The following is a 21786-nucleotide window of genomic DNA, read 5'->3' on the forward strand; positions in this document are numbered from 1 at the left end:
AGTGGGGTTGTTAACCATTGTCATAGGGCAACATGTGTACTAACTGTTTAATGAGAAACTATTTTGTTCTGTGACCCTTCGTCTAAAGTAAGAATAGCAGCACAACTGGAAGAACATAATCGATGTCACTGAATTGTGCAAGTAGAAATTTTTGAAATGGTGTATCTTTGGCTATGTATATTTTCACCAAAAAAAAGAAAAAAAAGTTTGAGAAGGGAGAGTGTTGACATGTCGAGGGGTTGTTAACCAATGTCATAAAACAATATGTGTACTGACTGTTTAATGAGAAACTATTTGTTCTGTAAACCTTCACCTAAATTACAATTTAAAAAAAAAAAAAAACAAATACAGCTGCCAGGGCTGGAGGACCACTTCTGAGAAGACAGGTGCTGCTCTTGGCCCCAGCCTGATGTGCAGGCTGCCCAGTGATCAGGAGGAGCTTCAGAAAAGGGAGGTGCAAGCTCTGCTGTCTGAGGTCTGGGGAGGGTCCCCTGAAGAAGGGACAGCCAAACCTAGCGGGACAAGCCTTGGTGTGGAGGAGAGGGCACAGGTCCTAACAGAAGAGGGATAGTTTTCAGAGACGAAGCAGCCGAGCTGAACAAGGGCTAGAACTCTAGAGTCTGGTCAACTATGTTAACGCGTTTCATAGCATGTGGTTTATAAAAACAAATACAGAAAAGTAGGCAAGTGTTGACTATTTTTAATGTAAACAACGCTATTGTTTAAAAATAGGATATAGGTGGCTATTTATTGGTGTGCTAATATATCTACAATATACTAAGTAAAGAGAAAAGTAGATTACTAAAGAGTATGCACATAATTCACCAATTAAAATTATATAGATAGACCAACAACATATGCTCAAATACAAGACCACCCCAAATCTAAGTGAATTTTTGCAATGCAGTAGTAAAAAATGTTTCTAAGGAGACAATAAAAATAATTGTTGGGATTGTCCTGATTATAGAAACACTTAGAGAAATAAAATGTTTACTTATAAAATTTCATTTTATTACTTTAGATGCAACTACATATTTAAATGATGTACAGTTGGAGCAAATATGTAGATATTACACTTTTCCACGTTCAGATTCCAAAAAAATATTTTCATGCGAACTCTTCACAGGCATCTCCAACATCAGTGTCTTTCTCATCCCAAAAGCAATTTTGGAGTCTTTCAGACCAGGTTTTCAGGGTCCCTCACCTTCCCTTCCACACAGGCAGTACAAGAGACAGGGTTTTGAATCTAGAAGTTCATGATCAGCCGCCAGAACACATTCATGTGGTATTAGGATTTCTTATTCATGCTGCAGGTGTATATTTTCACCATATCAACATAGGATTCCTCTCTTAAAAGACCTGAAACAGTTATTTACAACACCAACCAACACATGGAAATATAAACTAAGCATCCCAAGCTTAATTGCTAAATCTGAGTTAAATTTCTTTGCCACTTGTTTTGCTGATTTCCTACGGTGACCACATTAGACTTCAAAAACTCACATTAATGGAGAACTTTCATGATCAAGGTCTTTTCCAAACTGTCTTCTGCTTTGCAAAACGAAGTCACTGAGAAAACCTTTCCCTTCCCATGAAAGACTTTGGAATTGGTCACATATGAGCCTCCTCCCTCTTTCCTATGGGATAATGCAGGAAATAAGACTGGAAGGAGGTACATCCAAATGTGAACAGTGAGGTTCTTTTGCTGATGGAGTTAGGGATGGTTTTCATTTTCTCCATTTGGTACATCTGCACTTTCTAAATTTTCCAACTTTAATATGAATTGCTCTTACAAGAAGAAACAAAACAAATAATAAAGGTTGTGTGTACTTTTGCTCGTGGAAGATAAAGAGCTCAGCCAATCCTGGAGATTTCAGGTTGATTCCAAGACCAGCACATCACCTTACCCTAAAAAAGCACCACCTGACCCCAGGGGCGGACATCATCCGGGTCCTGTCAGAGGTCGGGGTCTCCTCTCCATGCAGCAGGAAAGGGGACTGCCGGGAGGCCAGCTCCAGGACATTTTGGGAGATTCCTAGGCTGAGAGCCTGTGGGGAGGGCAGTGGGGAGCCTGTGGTCCCCATGTCACGGCCATTTTTTCTGGTAGTCTTACACAGAAAGAAAAGATTCCAGCTCTCAAATCGCAATTTCAGTTTCCAAACTTCAAGAGAGCAGGATGAAAGTGGCACAAGGGCTGGCAACCGGGCTTCAGGCGCGGGACCCCCAGACCTCTCTTCACCTCAAGGAGAGAAGAATAAATCCCTCTCTACTTCTTCACTGTCTCCTTCCGCTTACGAGTCCCTTAGTATGCTGGAGAAAGGCTAGGAGGTGAGCCTTTACAAGAGGTGGGCAGAAGAAGAGAGAATTAAGTCCCAGGGGCAGCCTGGCCTTGCAGAGATGGAGCCCTCCCAGGATCTGTTAGAGACCTTGTGGTCTGTGCTTCCACAGTGAGCTGGTTCTGGACCAAGAAGCCAGAGTGCTAAAAGGTGGTGAAGGCGTGTGCTTGGAGACCCTGGGAGCTCAAATCCCATCTCTGTCCCTTTGAGGCCGTGTGCTCTTGGGGTAAGAGTTATTTCATTTCTCTGAAGCTCAGTTTCCTTCTCTTTAGCACCTTTTAAAAGACAGAATGAATGGGATAGCGGGAACAGTGCTTTTAAATGGTAATTGTTCTACAAATAGAAGGATGGTAATGATGAGATGATGATGCTGATTTGACAACCAGCTTTATGAGTCCCAAGGAGTCAGGTGGAATAGCCATAGCAGGCTGCTAAAATTTTTATGCTTTTTGTATCCTGCTTAAGAAATCTTTCTGTACCCTCAAAGTTTTAAAGATGTTCTCCCACATTTTTCTTCTAAAAGGGCACTTAATAATTATGTTAGATCTTTGTGCTACCTGTTGTAACTTATTTCCAAAAAACTAAAAGGTTAAAAAAACTAAAAAAAAAATTATGTTAGAAACTACCTACCATTTATGAAATACCAGAGGGTAGCTTATGGGCTAAATGGATTTTCAGGGGTTGACCATGGATTCAAAACCTATTTATAGCATGATTTCTCCCGGGAAAGTACAAACATAAAGTTCAAATTTTATCATGTCACACTAAGTGGAAAGAGTCTTGACCACAATTTTAAATATTGCTCATTTTGCTGCAAGGAAAACCACTTAACAATAACCTGGGTAGTAATGACTGTAAGGAGAAGTAGTAGCTGTCGAGAGTAGAAATAGAAAGAAGGACATAAAATCTTAAGGGATCTAAAGAGAAGAAACCAAGGACTGGGGAAGCATTGTAGAAAATCAGCAGCTTTGAACAGAAATTCCCAATTTCTAGCTCCTCTGGTTGTCCAGAAAGACAAAACTGTACTTCTGGGCTCTAACTCTTACACACCTCTGAACTTTACAAAATGTTTTCCTTTAGGGCACCAGCAATCCTGTCTCTTTGTGCTACAGCTGCATCAGTATCTTTGCTTTCTGAATCCAAAAACAAAAAAAGGAAATCCTGGTTAGAACTGCTAATGAATGCATATCCTTTCAAGGATCAGTATAAAATGTTAAAATATTATAACATATATTCTAAATACAGTTTTCCTATTGACTCAAATCACTACAGTTCAACTGAAGACATACCATTTATGCCACTACAAATACTCATATCTTGAATTCCTAATTCCATCCTTTATCTGACAAGTGGATATTATTTGTCAGTAATAAGAAAAATTTATCTTACCGTTCCGCTTGCTCTATAAATCATCACCATTTCCAGAAGTTGAGGAACGTCTAGAAGAATGATCTTCAACTTTTTTTTACCATATTGGAAATACATACAACAAAGCATGTTTGGAATTAAAGACCTTATGTGGACCAAGCTTGGTAAACTAGCAGTAGCAATGAGGACACATCTTCATTAAGTTTCCATTTCCATATCACGAGGAGGGAGGTCATTGCAAATATTGCACACACTTTCTCCTTTTTTTTCTTTCTGCCTTTCTCAACCTTGTCAGGCACTGGAGTTTGTTAGTAATACATAGACTTCCTGGTTTCATCCATCAATATTGGGATGAGAGTGCTGCATTTTTCTAGTGTTCAATGTGCTCATTTCATTTGATTTCTTGTCATGAGTTTCCTGAAGAGTCTTCTGGGATGGGCATGACTTTGCAAGGACATGCCTAGCTGAATCATACTCTGTGCTCACCCTCCAACCTGAAGTGACCCTGACATCTTCTCCTGACATGATGTTTAGAGCCCTGTGTGATCTGGTCCAGACGCCTTCCTTAACATGTCCACCCACTGTGCGCTCCATCCTCACTAGAGCCCTCTTCACCCTGGACTTCACCATGCCCTACCCACCTCAGATCCTCATGTCTGCAGTGCCCTTCCTGGAGCCACCCCTTCACGCTGGACTCGCCTCAAGGCTGGACTCAGAGGTCTCCTCCTTCAGGATCTTGTTTAAACACAGCCTTTGGGGTCAGGGCAGGGTTAAACCCACAGCTAGGCCATGTCACAGCCCTATAATAGGCAAGCTTATGCAGTGACTTTGCAGAGACTCAGTTTCCTCTGTTACAAAATGGGGCCAGTGATTCCAACCTCATGAGGATGTGTTGGGGATTGTAACAGGGTACATGAAAGTGCCTGATGCTTGAACATCAGGAGGTCCACCTAGACCGGGCACACTCAACTCAGCACAAGACCTCTGATCATGAGCATGGACATCGGTCATGTTAAGAGCAGTGATTCTGAGTCCCATGTTCAAGGCTGGGCTTGGTTCCTTACAGCCATGTGGTCTTAAATGCTGGTGGTGCTAGTTGCTCATCTGTAAAATGGAGTGAAATCATTGAGTTCCCAAGAGGGCCTCTCCAGCAACAATAACTACCCTCCTATACTTGATCATCTCCAGTGGTCCAGTTGCCTCTGCCTGGGCTCCCTCCTGTCCTCTCATCCACCAGCCAGGGCTTGGGCTGGACAAGCTAGACCTCAGGTTCCTAGGGTCCTGTCAGCAAGGACAGGGGGTGAGAGGTTAGAGGAGGAAGCAGAGGGATGGCCTGATTTTCTCATCTTCCCTGATACACCTTCTGTTTCCCGCTTTAGTATCCCAACCCCTTCAGTCCACCAGGCAGGCCTTGTAGGAGACATCAGAGGAAGAGTGTGTGCAATTGGGAGGGGAGCAGCTCAGTGGCTCCAGCATTTCCAGGCCCTCCATGCCCAACTTCCAGTGCCCATTAGCCCTTGCCTGTCTGAATTGGGAGTGACACCTTGGCCCCAGGGTGCATAGGAGCACAGAGGAGATGGCTGAGTTATTGGGGAATGTGTGGCACCTGCTGAGCAAATGGAAGCTTTGGCGTATTATGTGAGCGCCTGTGAGCAAGTTGGAGTCACATGTATGCACTGTGCCCAGGCCCACCCGGAGCCCTGTATGCATACATGGCCTTGGACCCGAGGTGTGGCAGATCCATGAAATGTCACCCAGTCTCCACTTGTATTAGGGAGGCCTGCCCACCTGTGTTCACTGCAAGCAGCCCCCACCCCATCCAATGTGGAGGGAGCTGGCACCAGGTCCTCACTGTGAGTGCACTTACTCTGCTCCACCCCCACCTCCTCATTGTACAATTGGGAAAATGACGCCCAGAGAGATCCAGGCAATGGCCCACAGCACATGAGCCTCCTAGCACAGGCCTCAACATCTGCCCCTGGGATTGGCTTTGGCAGTGAGTGCCTCTAAGATCTGGGCGTCCGCTGCCCCGCCTCTTGCCATGCTGGGAGCTTTTCCTCTCAGCATCCCCACATGCTCACAGGCACAAACACTGAACTCACAGGTGGGGGCCATGGAGGTGGGTCAGTGGAGGAGCAGACACCAGGGAACTGACAAGAGGGTAGGAAGAAAGAGATGGGATACATCTCTGCCATGGACATTGACATACAGTCTCCTAGCAACGGGCCACAGGACCATATCAAGGTGGGGGGCGGGTGGAGAGGCTGGGCCGATGGGCAGGGGATCGCAGAGGTCCCCAAGGGTCTGCCTGGGCTGAGGCACCCCAGGGCAGCCTCGAGATGAGAGGGTGTCTGCAGCCCGATGCTATGGGAACCTGGAACTAGGGTGAGCCCCCACTAGTGTGAAGGGGGCCACAGGAGGCAAGGCCTCTCTTTTCTCCTCTATAACTGGGTTCTAGAATGGGTAAATCCATGGGCTCCACAGACTCAGAAAACTGTCTGTTGGCCTTGGTTCTCCATCGATGACCTGCTGCACACTGGGGGCCTTGGAAAATGCTTTCTAGTCCCTGGAGGTCAATCTGAGCAGACAGAGGCTTAGGGCTGGAGAACATAGGACTTGGTGTAGGGGAGAGCATGAGAGCACTGTATCATGAGTCCAGATTCCAGGGCCAAGACGAATCCTTGTTGGAACCTCAGGGTCCTTCTTTAGATGTGAGGTCAGAGTCACTGCTCTGGCTGTGTTGAAGATGTGTCCTATGTGAATTGGACACTCAAGGCCAGTTGAGACAAAGAAGGTGGCAAGGGAGATTTCAAAGACCCTCACTCTAACCTTGGAGTTTATAAGTCCCACTCATTTGTCCCCCCGGGATCCTAGAAGAATCTGTCCTGATGACACCTGAACAAGGTGTGTGTTTTGTTTTGTGCTTTCTCTGCCTGGGGCTGCAGTGCTAGCAGGGAGCAGTAGGCCCTTCTCCCAGAGGTAATCATGTGCTTTGCTGGAGCAAAAAAAGCAGGGAAGAGTCATCCAGAGCTCATTCTGCCAGTCCCCCTGACTCAGTCCCAACTTTCACCTCCTTTATTAAGATCCACCTTCACAATCTGAGCTGGTCAGAGGTCATCTCATTTATTCATTTCTCAACTAGGCTCCGAATACTCACCCATGCTATGCACCAGGTGAAGTGCTAAACACTGCTGACATGGTCCCAGCCCTGCAGGAGCTCAAAGTCTGGAGGGGGAGATGGACAAAGCACATGAACACATGTGAAGGTGAAGAGTTGGTGCGATAGCAAGAATACAGCAGGCTGCTGAGAGGGAGGCCTGGGGACTAATAAGGGGGAAGATCTCAAAAGGCTCACTTAGGTGACATTATGCAGAGACAAGAATAGGAAGAGGGTGCCAGCCCTGCACAAGGCTGGGAACAGGGTGCAGGAAGAGGGCACAACTGGAGCAGAGACTCAGAGGCACAAGTGAGTTTGTCCAGAGAAGAAGGACCAATGGTGTCCAGTGTGTCCCAAGTGAGTTTGGAGGAGGGGATGGGGGCAAGAGGAAGTCAGAGCCAGATCCGGTGGCCTAGTAGCCTGCATTATGTATTGGTCTGTGACAACGTTACCCCAAAACTTAGTGGCTCAAAGCAACAAACATAAAATATCTCACAGTTTCTGTTGATCAGGAATTAGGACATGGCCTAGGTGGTGCCTCTGTCTCAAGGTCTCTCAGGAGGCTAGGGCTGTGGCCTCAACTGAAACTTGACTGGGGATGGATCCACTTCTAAGCTCCCTCACATGCTCTTGGCAGGATTGGTGAACTGTGGGATTAAGGGTCTCAATTCCTCTCTGACTGTTGGCCACCGCCCTCCCTTGGTTCTCTGCTACATGGACTTCTCCACATGGCAGTTCGTACTATTGCAGCTGCTCCCCAGAGTAAGTGAGAGAGAGAGTGAGAGAGAACAAGAGAAAGAGAGTACCAGAATAAAATCCCATATATTTTGCTTGTTCTAGTCTCTAGAAGGCAGTCATTGATTCCACTCCACACTTAAGAAGTGGACAATACACAGGGATGTGTGTGCAGGTGGCCAGAACATTGGGAGCCAGTGTGCAGTCTGACATGAGGCAATTGGATCTGATTCTAAATATAATGGAAGTTTCTGGAGGCTTTTATGCCTGAGGGTGATGTTATCTAATTTCTATTTAAGTTCATCCTCCTCATGGTCAAAAACGGAAATGAGACCAACAGCAGAAGCAGCTTTCCCAATATCACATTCCTAGAACCCAGCCTTGGTTTGAGTTATACTCCATACTGCTTCCCACCACTTCTCATATTTTTTTCTAACTCAAAGTTTGTGCACTAGCTCCCCATGACATCAGCCCAGGGTTTTATCCATATTACTTCACAAACACCTGATGATGTCCCTAGAAAGGAGATGCTAGCATTATCCCACACTGTACAGACTGGAGGACTGCGGAGCCCTCACAGGCACACTAAGTGGTCAACAGTCACATCATTGGTGAGAGGCAGAAGCCAGGGTTGAAGGCAGCTAAGTCTATTCAAAGCTGGGACACTGAATGCACCGAGGTTTCCTGAAAGGCTATAGGAAGCATGGTGTTGTCTTATCTGTCTAGAGATATAGAGGTGTCATGGGAGAGCAGCGTGAAACCCTCTGGGCCCTTTGGGAAGGTCTGTTTCAAGGAGTAGGCCAAGGTAAGGGGACACAGGAAGTGACCACATTTCCTTGGTGATAAACCCAACAGAACTTGGAACTCTCATAACCAGGCACCCACATTCTATAGAAAACTCCCTACCCAGCTCACTTGGGCAAAGAAGCTCAAGACAGCAAGATGTTTTCTCGCTGTTTATCGACTTCCAGAGACTATAGACTCAGGAAGTCACGGAGTGAGAATATTTTTGAACGATTTGGACATTGGCTCCGCCCTCATTCCAGAAGCCTCAGGCCAATGGACAGGCAGAACCCAAAGGTAACACGGAGTGGACCAGGGAAGGTCAAACCATGCCTGGCCACCACTGTGATCCCACCTGGGCAGTATCACACCCATCCCCAACCATACCAGGCCCTAGGTCATACAGCCGTTACCCTTATGGAGTCTCACTTAGGTGGGCACATAGGAAATACAGACCTAAGTAATAAGACAGAAGGTGGTCAGAATGAGGCTGGGTCCATTGGGGAAAGAGGTCCATGGGGGACAGAGAAGAATTGCTGAAGGAGAAGTCATGTGATTTGGGAAGATTTGCGAGGGGAGTTGTGATGATGATAATGGTGTTATGGCTTAGGGATTCCCGGTGTGTGCTCCAACCCCCGGCCTCCTAGTCGTTCATGGAGCCACACCACAATATATGTTCCTTCTTTGTCTCACCTCCAGAGTGAAAATGAGTCAGTGCCGAGCCTGCATAGGAAGTCCTCAGCGCGGACCTATAAAGTATTTACAATTGAAACCTTAGTAGAGCCCCTTGTGTCTGCCTTCAAGGACAATGACGCTTCCTACATCTCTACCTTTCTGTCCACTTACCGGTCTTTCGGGACCACCAAACAGGTCTTAGAGGTCCTTTTCAAAAAGTAAGTGCCTGCTTCTTTTACAGCACAGTGGCAACTATGCCACCTACTAGCTATGCATCTTGGGAATATCACTTTGCCTGTCTGAGTTTTCTTCGGTCCTCTTAAAAGCGGGAAAGTGAAAGGATGCCCAGTATAGGGTTATTGTAAGCACTAAGTGGGATAGCTATGTGAAGTGATTACTGAGTGCTGCTGGAGAGGCTGTGGTTGTTCGTATTGATTCATGTTCCTCTCCTCCATGATGAAGCTCTCTGCCTCACCCCTCACTGTCACCAGGATCATGGCGAAAACTGTTTCTCCATTGAGAAATGAGGGGTTGAGATTCCATCTTAGGGTCTTTATCACTGGAGAAAAGATCCCTAAGAGGGCAGACTAACTGGCCTACTCAGATAACTGGGAAGGTACAAACAGTAGCTCATTAATTCTTCAGATGTACAATAAACACCTACCATTTGGAGGTATAGTCTAGGCACTTAGCATCATTCCTTGAGCAAAGTAGACACAAACCCTGCCCTCCTGAGCTTACATTCTAGTCATGTGTCAGACAGAAACAGTAGACTTCTCAAGGGGGGATGCACACAGGACATTGTTGTGAAATACTCACCGCCTCTTCTAGGTATGGATACATCCCTGGTAATGGTGGACCCCAGGACCAAATAAAAAAGTAAGTGGATTTGGCAACAAGAAGGAGGGGTTCCTATCTCTACAGACAGGTGGGAAGAGTGGAGGAAGCTGCTGCTGGCAAAAGGCTGGGCAGAATCCTGGGTCTCCTACATCTTATGATTCCTGCTAGAGGGCTGAAGTCTATGGACTTCTCCTGCGACAGGAAAGGATTCAAAGAGCTGAGCATAAGGTCTAGAGCGCCTGGTGGAGTAGGTGGACAGCAGGCTCAGAAAGGAAACCTGAGAAGACTCATCCCCATCCCAGACCCTTCTCAGCCCAGCTTGCCCCCATCACACCACCACCCTGAGGCCCAGAACAGGTGTAGCGTCCAACCTGCTCCCTGACCTGGCTTAGACCTCAGGGCTGTGTGACAGCTGCACATGGGGCTGGGGCAGGCTGCAACCCTGTCCTTTGGTGACACACTGGCAATGGGAGATGGGACAACACGTGGAATGCGGAGAATAAGGCAGCATGTGGGTGCACAAACTAGAGGTGGCGCTGTCACAAGGGTCCCGGGAAGGTGGGGGCAGGAAGACAGACTCCATTGTTCCCTCATCCATCAGACATTTATGGAGCACATACTGTGTGTCAGCACAGAGCAATGAGCAGAGCACCCAACCTGCCTGCCCTCTTGGTGTTTACCGTCCAGGGAAGACACACAGAATAGGCCAGGATTCCTGCGGAAGAGGATAGTTGGTGAGACCGTGGATCCAGAGCTCCCTATGATACAGGCTGTTTTCCAGCCCCCAGCATGAAGACCAGGCTGCCACTGCCAGCACAGCCAGAGTAGGGGGTGGGAGGAACACTGGGGTGGACCTGGCCTCTGAACAGGCAGGACCTGGCAAGTAGGCCAGCTCCCCACAGAGATCCCATTGGAAGATGCATGGAAGGAAAGGCAGGCCTCTGACTGTGCTGCCCACCCACTTGCCCCCAGCGCCATCTCCTCCATCCTGGGCCTCTGGCTGAACCAATACCCAGAAGATTTCTATGAGCTCCCGGATTTCCCCTGCCTCCGGCTGCTGGTAGACTACACAGGGCTCAATATGCCTGGATCAGAGCTGGAGCAACGTGCCCGCCTTCTCCTGGCACACATGGAGCACCTAAAGCCCACTGAGGCAGAGCCAGAGGGTGAGACAGAATGAGGGAGGGTGTATGAGAGCATGTGGGTAGGGGTACTAGCTAGGTACACAGGGAGGAAGCTCCCAAGTTTAGGTTGGGAAAGGAGCAAAGACTAGCCGCAGATTACTCATCCTGTGGACTGCAGTCGAGGAAGGCTTCCAGAAAGAGGGGTTCTTGAACTGGGGCTACTCACAAAGGCAGTGGCATGGTTTCTATGTTTGGAAAATCATATAGAAAGCCATTTCTACTGGTGAAACTCTCTCTCTTCCCAGCTCCAGAACCAGCTCTGGAGCTACACAGAGTTCCAGCATCAGCTCTAGTGGCAGCTCTAGAGCTGGAGGCAGCTCCTCCGGCAGCTCCAGAATCAGCTCCATCGCCAGCCCCAGCAGTTACGCCAGAGCTCCGGCAAGTGCTGGCTCCAACACCAGGGCCTTCCTGGCCCTCACTTGTGAGCACAATGCATGAGATGAGAGAGGAGAAGCTGAACATCTTGTCGTTCCCTCCCAAGCTGGTGGCAGAGCAATTAACAATGATGGACGTGGTGAGCAGCTGGGCTGGTAGGGTGTACCTGGGCAGACCTTCATTCTGGCATTTGATGCCCAAGATTTGTCTTTTCCTGATCTGGATTCAGTGATCTGCATCCAAATCCCTGATCCACCGCTTACCAAGCATGGGGTTTGGACACATTTCTTAACCCCCTGGGCTGCTGTCCACATATGGATAGTAAACACAGGCTGCTGACCCATCCTGTTGCCTACAGTGACTGTGAAGATTTGATGAGATAGGACAACTACTCAACTTAGCAGGGGATGGCTCCTTAAAAGGCCGAGTGGTATTCCCTGATGGACACTCAGTTTATGGGTGGACCATCCTTCTGCCCAGGGGTCCTTAACCAACTTCAGTACTAATTAGGCACCTAATGTGTACAATGCTTTATGGAAATCTTCCAAAGGCTGTAGTTGTGATACCCAGGGAGAATGCGCATCTGAATGGGGCGACAGACCAAAAGGGCTTATCAAGATGGGCAGAAGGTGCTACCTTGGTATGTGCAGGCTGGAGTTACCTTATGGTGCTTGCTTAGTGAGGATGGCACTGGTGACAATACTGTGCTCTCTTCCCTGTCAGCAATGAACCCTGGTTAACTCATTTGTTGAGTGCACACAATGGGAGAGAACAAATAAAGACCCTCCACAAGGCCTAAGCCACATCCTCAGCATCCAGAGCTCCAGCTCAGACCAATGTGCCCTGGGCTAAGACTGTGGGACTGTGGGCTCTGAGCTGGGGTGGGGAATGACAAGTGACACTTCTCCTCCTCTCCAGGAGCTATTCAAGAAGGTGGTGCCCTATGACTGCTTAGGCTCCATCTGGTCCCAGAGGAAGAAGAAGGGCAAGGAACACCTGGCACCCACTGTTCGTGCCACTGTCACACAGTTTAACAGTGTGGTGCACTGTGTAATCACCACCTGCCTGGGGGACAGGAGCATGAAGGCCCCAGACAGGGCCAGCGTGGTGGAGCACTGGATCGAGGTGGCCAGGGTAGGCTGTGGGGGAGCCCAGGGGACCTCTTTACCCAGTCCTGGGAACTCCCTTTTGTCTTATGTCAGCCCTCAGGATTGAAGTCTGTGGTTGAAGCCCCTACACAAACCATAGTCCCTTCCTGTGCAGAGGCACACTGGCCTTGACTGGCTTGTGCCATTGTGGGACACTCATTCCTACCTAAACTCTATCCTCAGGTTGAGGTAAAATCATCCTCCCTGTGGTCCTTGTCCTTTGGGTCCAAGAGTGCCCTGCAGGGGCTTTGTGAGTGTCTGTCTCACCGAGGAGGGAGATGTCAGCTGAGATAGACTGAGGCTGCAGCAGGTGGAGGTCCAAGCCTCCACCTCATGGCTCATCCTTTTTCTTTCCCCAGGAGTGTCTGATCCACAGGAACTTCTCCTCACTCCATGCCATTCTCTCTGCTTTGCAGAGCACTCCAATCAGTCGTTTGAAAGACACTTGGGCAGAAGTGTCCAGGTGGGTATTCTCTCCAATAGCAGCATCAGGGTAGATCTGGGACATCACACAAGAATGAGAATTGCCCCCTCAGTGAGCCTGAGACCTGCTGGGTGGAGGCTTAGGAGCAGGAACTGCTGGACAGGGTCTGGAAGCCTCCATGTGTCTTCAAGCCAGCAGTTCAGTGTCAGGACTCTATTTCCTGATCTTTCAGCTACAGGGTGGAGTCAAACTACTGATTGTCAGCTGTTCACTTCAAATCCCCATAACTCTGTCCAGTTGAAATCAAAACTCGGAAAATCTAGCTGCTCAGTGGAAATAGGATGCAAGATCCTTGTTGCACCAACATGGGACCTCCACCCCAGTCCCAGAGAGCCCTTGCGTGCTCAGAGGAACCCAGTTTGTAAACTACTCACCCCAATAGTTTACCCTTTGGGCTCTCAAACAAAAAGTATTTGACTCATACCTCTCTCTGCATCCCCAAATTTCTCCTTCCTTCTTTCCTGTCCCCTTAGCCACAGCTCCCAGACCTTTAAGAAGCTGTGTAAGAACAAGAACACACTGATCAGGGACCTTCCCATTAAGGTAAACTGGAGGCAGGGGATGGGGAGGGACAGGGCAGGTGGAGGTATATCAGTTTCACTTTGAAAGTTTGTGTGAAAAATCCCAGTCTCGTCTTGAGTACAGTAAGAGGAAGAGGGATCCATTTGGTCAATGGGCAAGTGGGGAGCAGTGTTAGAGCAGGACACCCCTGGTAGTGGGATGTAGTGGTGGAGGCTGTGCTGTTGTAGGAGGGCTTGATGAGCTGACAGAATGAGTATGTCTCTGGCTTCCAAGTTGGTCCCTAATGATTGGACTCAGCTCCTCTGGGCTGTTGGTTAATTGGGCAGACAGGGGTCCTTCCTTCCACAGTGCAACACAGCATGTCTTCAAGCAGACAGCCCTGCTATTTCTTTTGTCTGCACTGCACACCCAAGGGGCGGGCACCACCCCTTGCACCAGAGATAAAGACTGCAGGGGAGTCCTGTGGGCCTTGTGGCCCTGCCTTGCGTCCAAATGGCTCGACCCAGGAGACAGATGTGCATACAGTCTAGGACTCCCCCAACCCCTTCCATACAGCAGACACTGCTCATCAATCCCACACTCACGATTCTCATCATGGGGTCTCCATTGCATTGACATATGGCCAGATGGCTTATGAGAAGTGTCTAGAGACAAATGAATCCAGACTCTACCTCAGAAGCTTCCACCTAAAAGAGGAAGCAAAGTGTCACTGCACGTTGCTCCTGGCAACTTCTACCCAGTTGGTCAGAAATGGCCCTTTGGGAAGCCCATTCCATAGTTGATGGGGACAGAGTTTTCCACAGTGGAGTTTCTGAGGACTCCTTGTGAAGGTGAAGCCTTTGCAATGTCTTGAGGGCAGAGACTCCAGTGGTGTTGCAGCAGGCCTTCTGAGACACCCTGTCCCTTCCCTCCACAGCTCAATCCAGCTGGAACTCAGCTGGGAGGACAGTCCCCTGGGTCAGTGGTGGGGGACAGGGTGAAGGCAGCTGACCCAGGGCCTCCTGCTGGGAGAGAGGAGCTGGTCTCTTCTCTGACTCCCTGTGAGACCCTGGACACATTGCTGCCCTTCTTAGGACCCCTGTTTTCTTATCTGGAAAATGGAAGGGTGAGATTGCTGTGGCCCTCCTCATGGGGTGGTGAAGAGGGTTAAGGAGAAAAGGTATGTGCATGAGCTTGTGCAGGGCTCCACCATGGAAAGGGGGATGGCAAGAACAACAATGAAAATAGTGACATAGGGTTGGGTCTTCAGAAAACCCTATAGCTAGGGGGGAATTCCCACCACACTTTCCAGATGAGGAAAAAGGCGCAGGGAGGGTCAGGCTGCTTGCCCAAGGCAACACTCCAGTGAGTGTTGAGTTGGGGTTTGAATCTAAAATCAGAGCACACTGGAGGTGGCAGTGGTGATGTACATCCGACTCTAGTCAGGTATCCAAGGCCCAAACAAGAGTGCGGGAGAAGTAAAGTGGCCATAGGAGGATGTCCTCACTGACTCAACCTTGACTCTGACAGGAGGGGATCTCCAAGTTTGCCACCCTGAAGATGAACCCCAAGAGGGCCCAGAAGGGGCAGCAGCAGAAAGTGAAGGTGAGTGAGTTGAGGCCAGGGAAGGGTCCAGGAGGAGCTGGCTCCAAGTCAGGAGAGGAGGGGCCCCTCCTTCTCAGACCCTCTCCTCCTGGGACTCAGTGCTTGAAATGCCTTCATTGTACATGACCTCCTGTGGGTCCTAGAAGGGCCTTGCCTGGACCTGCTAGTATCTTGGGGAGCAAGTTATAGCTGCCAGAGTTAGGGCCTGAAAGAGCTGGCGTCAGGGTGGATTTGGGAATGGGGTGGGGCCAGGGACCACATACGGTTTGTGAGTTGCCAAAAGCTGATCCCTCAAGATGATTAGAGGGAATTCAGTGTCCATGAAACTGGAGATGGAGACTCAAGTAGAGGCGGCTAAGGGTCCCCAGGATGCTCTAAGTGGGAGCCTGCCATGTAGGGCAAAAAGTGTGAGCTTGAGGAGTTTCAGGGAAGGGGCCTCTGCGGGCATCTGAGAGTGTGTGCTCATCCTCACTCCCACCCAATGTTACAGGGTGTCATCCAGGGCACTGTGCCCTACCTGGGAGTGTACCTCACAGACCTGGTGATGCTGGACACTGCTTTGCCAGATTTTCTGGATGTGAGTGAGCCTGGGGCTGTGGGGCAGGAACCAGGATCCTGGGACTTGGGAGGAAAGGGTCCCCCTTACTGATCCCTGAGCTCTCAGCCCATGGTGCCTTGTTTCATGCGAGCCTCACCGCAGCCCCTGTGAGTTGAGGGTTTCAGGCCATCTTACCTACAAGTAAATGGAGGCTGAGCATAAGCCACCTGTCCCAGTGCCCCAGGCTGATGAAGCAGCAGAGTTTCTGACTGCAAAACTGCATGAGGTTTTTACCTGAGCTGGACACAGTGTCTCCCTGAAGGGGTGACATGGGCTGCAAAGTCAGACAGTCCCCGAGTGTCTGAGCAGCACCTCCTTGCCCAAGGCCTCAACCTCTTCACTTATCATCAGAGAAGTTCGGGCTTTATGATACTTTATCCTCTGTCTCCTGTCCCCTTTTCTCTGGTGGCCAAAACCTGAACCAGAATCATGTGCTGATGTTTGTGCTGCTGCCCTCTCCTGGGCTCTGTTGGTAGTGCAAAACAGGAAGGGCTAAACCAAAGCTGGGGAGGACCCAAACCTCTTGCCCTGGAGTAGATTCTAACTCATAGCGACCCTGTAGGACAGAGTAGAAATGTCCCATAGGGTTTCTAAGGAGTTGCTGGTGGATTCAAACTGCTGACCTTTTGGTTAGCAGGTATACCTCTCCATAGCTCTTAACCACTACACCACCAGAGCCCCTAGGATGGGCTACAGGCTGGTAAGGGCCTCTAGGACCCATTCTGATGGACATTGTCTGTGTGTCTTCCAGGGAGGTTTGATAAACTTCCAGAAGAGGAGAAAGGTGAGCAGTACGGGAACACACTGGGGGTGGGGGAGGAAATCGGAGCCCTTCCTGGACAGGACATTCCCTTGCTCCATCCCCCTTCCTTTTAGATTTATGGGAAAAGTTTGATGCACAGAAAAGGGGAGACATGTACCACACAAGGGTAGAGCTAGGGGGTTGGAACCCAGGTCAACCTGCAGGCAGAGACTTTGAATCAGTTCTGAGAACAGGATAGGCTCTGGATGGGAATGGAGGCAAGAAGGGACCCCATGGGAGGAAAGACCCAGAGACTGGAGCCCTGCCACTCCCAGCACTCATGCCCAGGCCAGGTCAGCCTCCTGTCTTTCCCTCTGTTCCCAGGAGTTTAGTGTGCTGCAGGAGATAAAACTCCTCCAGTGGGCCTGCCAACACTACACCATCATGGCCCAGGAGCAATTTGAGACCTGGTTCCAGGGCATGGAGCGTCTCACCGAGACAGAGAGGTGAAGCCTGGGTAGCAATTGGGCCATGGTGGGGGGTTGGGGGGCTGTCCCTGGTGGCTGCTCCACAGAGCCTGTGGACTTGGTTTCTTGGTCAGCAGCGGACCCCTTGTTCCCTGATGATAGCTGAGGCTCCTGGACTCCAGCTTCTGGGCAGAAACTAGGTGGGAGACCATGAGGTGAGGGTCCTGGTAGCCTCACAGCTACCCTCTGTCCTGTAGCTACAACCTGTCCTGTGAGCTAGAGCCCCGGACACAGCAGTCCAGCAAGAAGACCTAGAGGACTTGACCGTCTTCAAGAGCTGGTGCGAGTGAGTGCCCAGATCTGGGTGGGCAAGGGCTGGCTGCCCCGGTGCTCAGTGACGGTCAGAGTCCAGCATGGGCTGGGGGAGTCAGACAGCCTGCGACTGAGGCATGTCTCCTCACCTTTCTGTGCTTCAGTTTTCTGCACTGTGAAATGGGCTGATGCTAAATGATCTCCTAAATGGCTGGAGCCAATGGGGTAATGTTGATTCACTAAGCACTTAGCCCAGTGCCTGACACAGACAGCACAGTGGTAGCTGGGGAAGGGTGGACTTGGGCTGTGTCCACAAGGCAGACCTCAAGGGAAGCTGACACCTACACCCAGCTGCTAAGACCTGAAAGCAGAGCCCAGAACCAGCAGAGGATCCCACTCCTGTGACCAGCTTATTGTGTCCCTTTAATTGAAAGTGGGGAAATAGCCAGGAAGCATTGAATACTACAGGGACAGTTCAAAAGACAATGGACACCATACTGAAGGCTGCCCTCTGGACCTGTGCACCTAACCTTTCAGAATGTGAGGGATCCAAGGACTCCTAATTCTGAGTCCCACAGCCCACCCCAGCGCACTCCTTCTCCATCCGTCTTGGTACCTCCCCAGTGATTCCCACCCTTGTGTGTGTTGTAGATTCTGGGCTTGAAACCAGTGAAGCCTGGGACCTGGAAGCCTGAACCTGAGTGGAGCTGGAGATGACCCAGTGTTCATTGTTATTACCTTTTAGTTAGTATTTTATTCTTATTTGTGTTTATTTATGAATATTTTCTTCTTAAAATAATAAAAGTTTAATTTCTTCTTGTTTATTTCTATCAGCAATCCATGTGCTTTTTTTTGTAATTTACATTTGGTCATTTAGTTTTATAGTCATGAAGTTTTGCATTATTTTACTTTCATTTATTTTCCTGGGGATATAGTTGTAGCTATAGCAATTTATATTTAATTATTAGTTATATTAGTGTATTTCTTGTTCTTTAATGTCCCGGTCATTTACGGGCAGGGTCATGTCTAACTGCACCTACAGCTTCATCAGCAAATGGGTTTTGCTGTTATCCAGCAGACACCAGGCTTCTCCATGGTGCCTTGTGCATATCACAGGGTCCCCAAGGATTGCCCTTAAATATTTGTACATGTTACATTTAACACCACTACTTTAGAAATAGTCTCTGTGAAGAAAGAACTGTTACAATTTTCCTTACTGCTTTTTTAAAAATTTAAGTCAACACAGTAAACATATCAACCACAATATACCATGAATCCCATTACTGAACTTCTTGAAATCATATGTATAAATTAAGGATTATGTAGCTCAAAACCATAAAATATGCTTCTCCCACAAATGGACTCACATTCCAGGACTTCAGAAACATTCTCCCAGGCTTCCTGTACTCTGGGATGTTCTGCTGTTCACTGGCAGGGGACTGTCAGTGGTGGAAGTCATTGTAATAGGTTCAAAGCTGCAACTGAAACACCCACCTGTGTCATCTCACCTTACAGAACATCACAGTTGGAAAGCCAAATGCTACAGCAGGCCATCAGTAATAGTTGCTGAGTGAATGAATGATGGTCATTTAGTTCAAAGATTCTTGGTCTGTGATCCATGAATTACTAGATAGATGTTAGAGGTCCATGAATCACCCTAAAATTGTGTGCAAATTACATTATATATATGCACTGTTTGGGAAGAGGAAAGAAAAAGAGAGAGAGAGAATACTCCTGGTGTCACAAGACCTATCATCTCTGCAGAAGGTAAGACAGGTAGGGATGAGAAGGACCCAAACCAGGTACAGGCATAGCCCCCTTGACCTCTGAGTCCCACGACCCACATCGCAGCTGGAGCTCCCCTCAGTCTTCTCAGTGGTCACTCTAGAGCCCTGAGGAAGAATTCATTTTGAATCTATAGTAGTCTTCTATGCATATGAGAACCACCTGAGGGCAGCATCACCAACCAAATAACCCCACTTGTACAAAGACATGTAGCATGACAGCTCCATGGTCTTTATTCACACCTTGGATTTATTCTCAGTGTTAGCAACTATGGAGGAGACTTTAAATATCCTTGAGATGCTCACCAGTCCCAAAGTAAATTTCTCATATTCAATAAACCCCTGCAATTTAAGGAATTATTTCTTCAAAGACACTCAACCTAGAAAAAATAAAAATAGAAAATCCATATAATTATTATATGGTAACAGAAATAATCAGAAAGAAATTTATGTTTATACATTTAGATTAATAACTCTGTGTCTGACCTACCCTACTAGCAAAAAAGTGTGTCCAATAGCCATATCCTCAGTTGTCCAGGAACCCCGCCAGCTAATAAAGGATAAAATGACTCATCTCAGAAGAGAAGGGAGTGTCTTGCACCCAACATGGCCCAAAGTGCACTGCCTAAACCTGATCCTGCCCTACCTGCCAGTGCAGGAGGCCTTGTAGAGACCCCTGGGGATGAACAAGAGGGGTGATCCTACTCTCTCAGGCCTAGACACAGGGACTAAGATAAACAAAACTGACCGAACAAAGCCCACTTTTGTTGAGTCAAATCCCACTAATAGGGACCCCATTGGGTTTGCAAGGCTGTAAGTCTCTATGGAAGCTGACTACCACATCCTTCTCCAGCGGAGCCCCTAGTGGATTCCAACGACCAACGTTTCAGCAGTCGATCACTTTAAACAAAACTGAAGGAGGAATAAATATAAAGGAGAAAACATCTAGGCATAGCAATGAAAAATTGTTGAATAACTTAAGGAAGCCTGAGGTGGGGGGAAATGGACACATCTACAACCAAGATGTAAAAACACATGTCTGTTGAAGAAATGGAAATCAGAACACACAACTTGAAGTACCAAAAAATGTAAAATTGTAATTTTATTCTGAGTAGATGTCATTCTAAAGGGTAAGTGAAATAAAGACATTCAATTTATTTAAGATAAACAACAATAAAGGAAATTTTAAAATTTCTTCAAAATGAAAGAAGATTATTCTAGATGGCGGGATCATTTCTGTTTAAAATTCTACGGAATCTCTGAAAAGTTAGTAGATCCAATTTCCAAGTATAGGGTACCAGGTCAATTAAAAAAAAAAAATCAAGAGCATTTCCAGGTTCTAGCAATGGACAACTGGACATTAAAATCAGCAAAATACCATTTGCAGTAAACTTCAAAATTATATACTTAGGGCTAGATTTATCAAAGCGTATGCAAACCTCCACGGTGAAAACTACAGAACATCCTGAGATAAAGAAAAGAAGACCTAACTTAGCATAGTTCCATAGCATGTTCATGGATCAAAAATCTCAACGTTGTTAAGATGTCAGTTCTCCCCAAATTGTTTTGTAGCTTCAATTAAATTCCAATGAAAATATCAGCAAGTTTTTTTTTAGATGATTTCACATGTTCATTTAAAAATTTATGGGCAAATACAAAGACCTAGAATAGTCAAAACAAATTTTAAAAAAATAATGAATTTGGAGGTCTTGCATTATGTGAGGATGAGATTACCATAAATCTGCAGGAACTAAGACATTGTAGTATTGATAAAAGAGTAGCCAACTAGAGCCAGTATCAGGCCAGGATTCCTGAGGGCAGAATTCGGCTTTGATAGATTACTGTTTTGGGAGTACTACCAGGTAATTGTTGGTTCTTAGACCCATTTGACTGTCCAGTTTTGGTGCTGCTTCCACTGCGGAGCAGGTGACTGTTCCACAGTCACAGAAGTTGCAGCCGGCTGAATCAGTACAGACTGAATTCTGGACCCTGACAGTAAGGTGGGAGACAGAGACGGCTGAGAGGCACTGAGGTCATTGGACAAGGGGAGGAAGGTGGGTCCTGTGCCCCCAGTCCCCAGGCCTGAGGCCCAGTTTCCAGTCACCTGTGCAGTGAGTGAGGAGGGTGAGGACAGAGGTCCAGGCCATGGAGGAGATGTCCGCAGAGGTCTGCATCTTGAGGACCCCCAGCTGGGGCCTTGCTTCCCCAAGTTTCTTATGTAGCCCCACTGACTCCAGGGAGAGGGAAGTTCCTATCATGCAAATCAGCCCTGTCTGCTCTTTCATCCAGCCCTTCCATAGGCCCTGAGTCTGGACAGTCAGCTTGAGTACATTGCCCTGGGTGGGGTGGGAAAGTCCAGGCTGAGCTCCCCAGGTGTCCTGGGAGGTGTTTATTTAGCAGGGAGCAGAAGGAAATGGATCAGGGCCAGATGCTGGTTTCCCACATGTGATCACCCCATAGACACCTCAGGAACACGCCAGCAGCACCCAGTGTTGGCCCAGGGACCAGATCCAACCACGTCTCTAGTTTCTCCACTGCTCTTGTCTATTTCCACCTTCCCCAAATAGAGACAATTGTGTCCTACTTTAGCTGCACCTATCCTTATTTCTCTACTTGGAGCTTCTGCACCATGATGCATCTGCCCTGCTCACTGAGTTCTTTCTAGGAAGTCCTGGCCACTCGCCCTCACTGA

At 48.1% G+C, this 21786-nt stretch overlaps 1 protein-coding gene across 1 annotated transcript in view; it reads left to right on the forward strand.

The window, feature by feature from the left end:
• The window catches only part of LOC101351825 (ral guanine nucleotide dissociation stimulator-like), a 24815-nt gene extending 7502 nt beyond the window's left edge, over positions 1 to 17313 (forward strand). The window contains exons 2-15 of the mRNA XM_012559607.1: positions 4308 to 4422; positions 9079 to 9272; positions 9886 to 9933; positions 10867 to 11060; positions 11324 to 11592; positions 12372 to 12587; positions 12961 to 13064; positions 13559 to 13628; positions 14524 to 14712; positions 15117 to 15185; positions 15682 to 15768; positions 16541 to 16573; positions 16916 to 17037; positions 17256 to 17313. Of these exons, the coding sequence (XP_012415061.1) occupies positions 4308 to 4422; positions 9079 to 9272; positions 9886 to 9933; positions 10867 to 11060; positions 11324 to 11592; positions 12372 to 12587; positions 12961 to 13064; positions 13559 to 13628; positions 14524 to 14712; positions 15117 to 15185; positions 15682 to 15768; positions 16541 to 16573; positions 16916 to 17037; positions 17256 to 17313 (1768 nt within the window). The remainder of the gene's footprint in view (positions 1 to 4307; positions 4423 to 9078; positions 9273 to 9885; positions 9934 to 10866; positions 11061 to 11323; positions 11593 to 12371; positions 12588 to 12960; positions 13065 to 13558; positions 13629 to 14523; positions 14713 to 15116; positions 15186 to 15681; positions 15769 to 16540; positions 16574 to 16915; positions 17038 to 17255) is intronic.
• Positions 17314 to 21786: the final 4473 nt, after the last annotated feature.

This window comes from Trichechus manatus, unplaced genomic scaffold, assembly GCF_000243295.1.
Source record: "Trichechus manatus latirostris isolate Lorelei unplaced genomic scaffold, TriManLat1.0 scaffold00282, whole genome shotgun sequence".
In the NCBI taxonomy this organism is placed as follows: domain Eukaryota; kingdom Metazoa; phylum Chordata; class Mammalia; order Sirenia; family Trichechidae; genus Trichechus; species Trichechus manatus.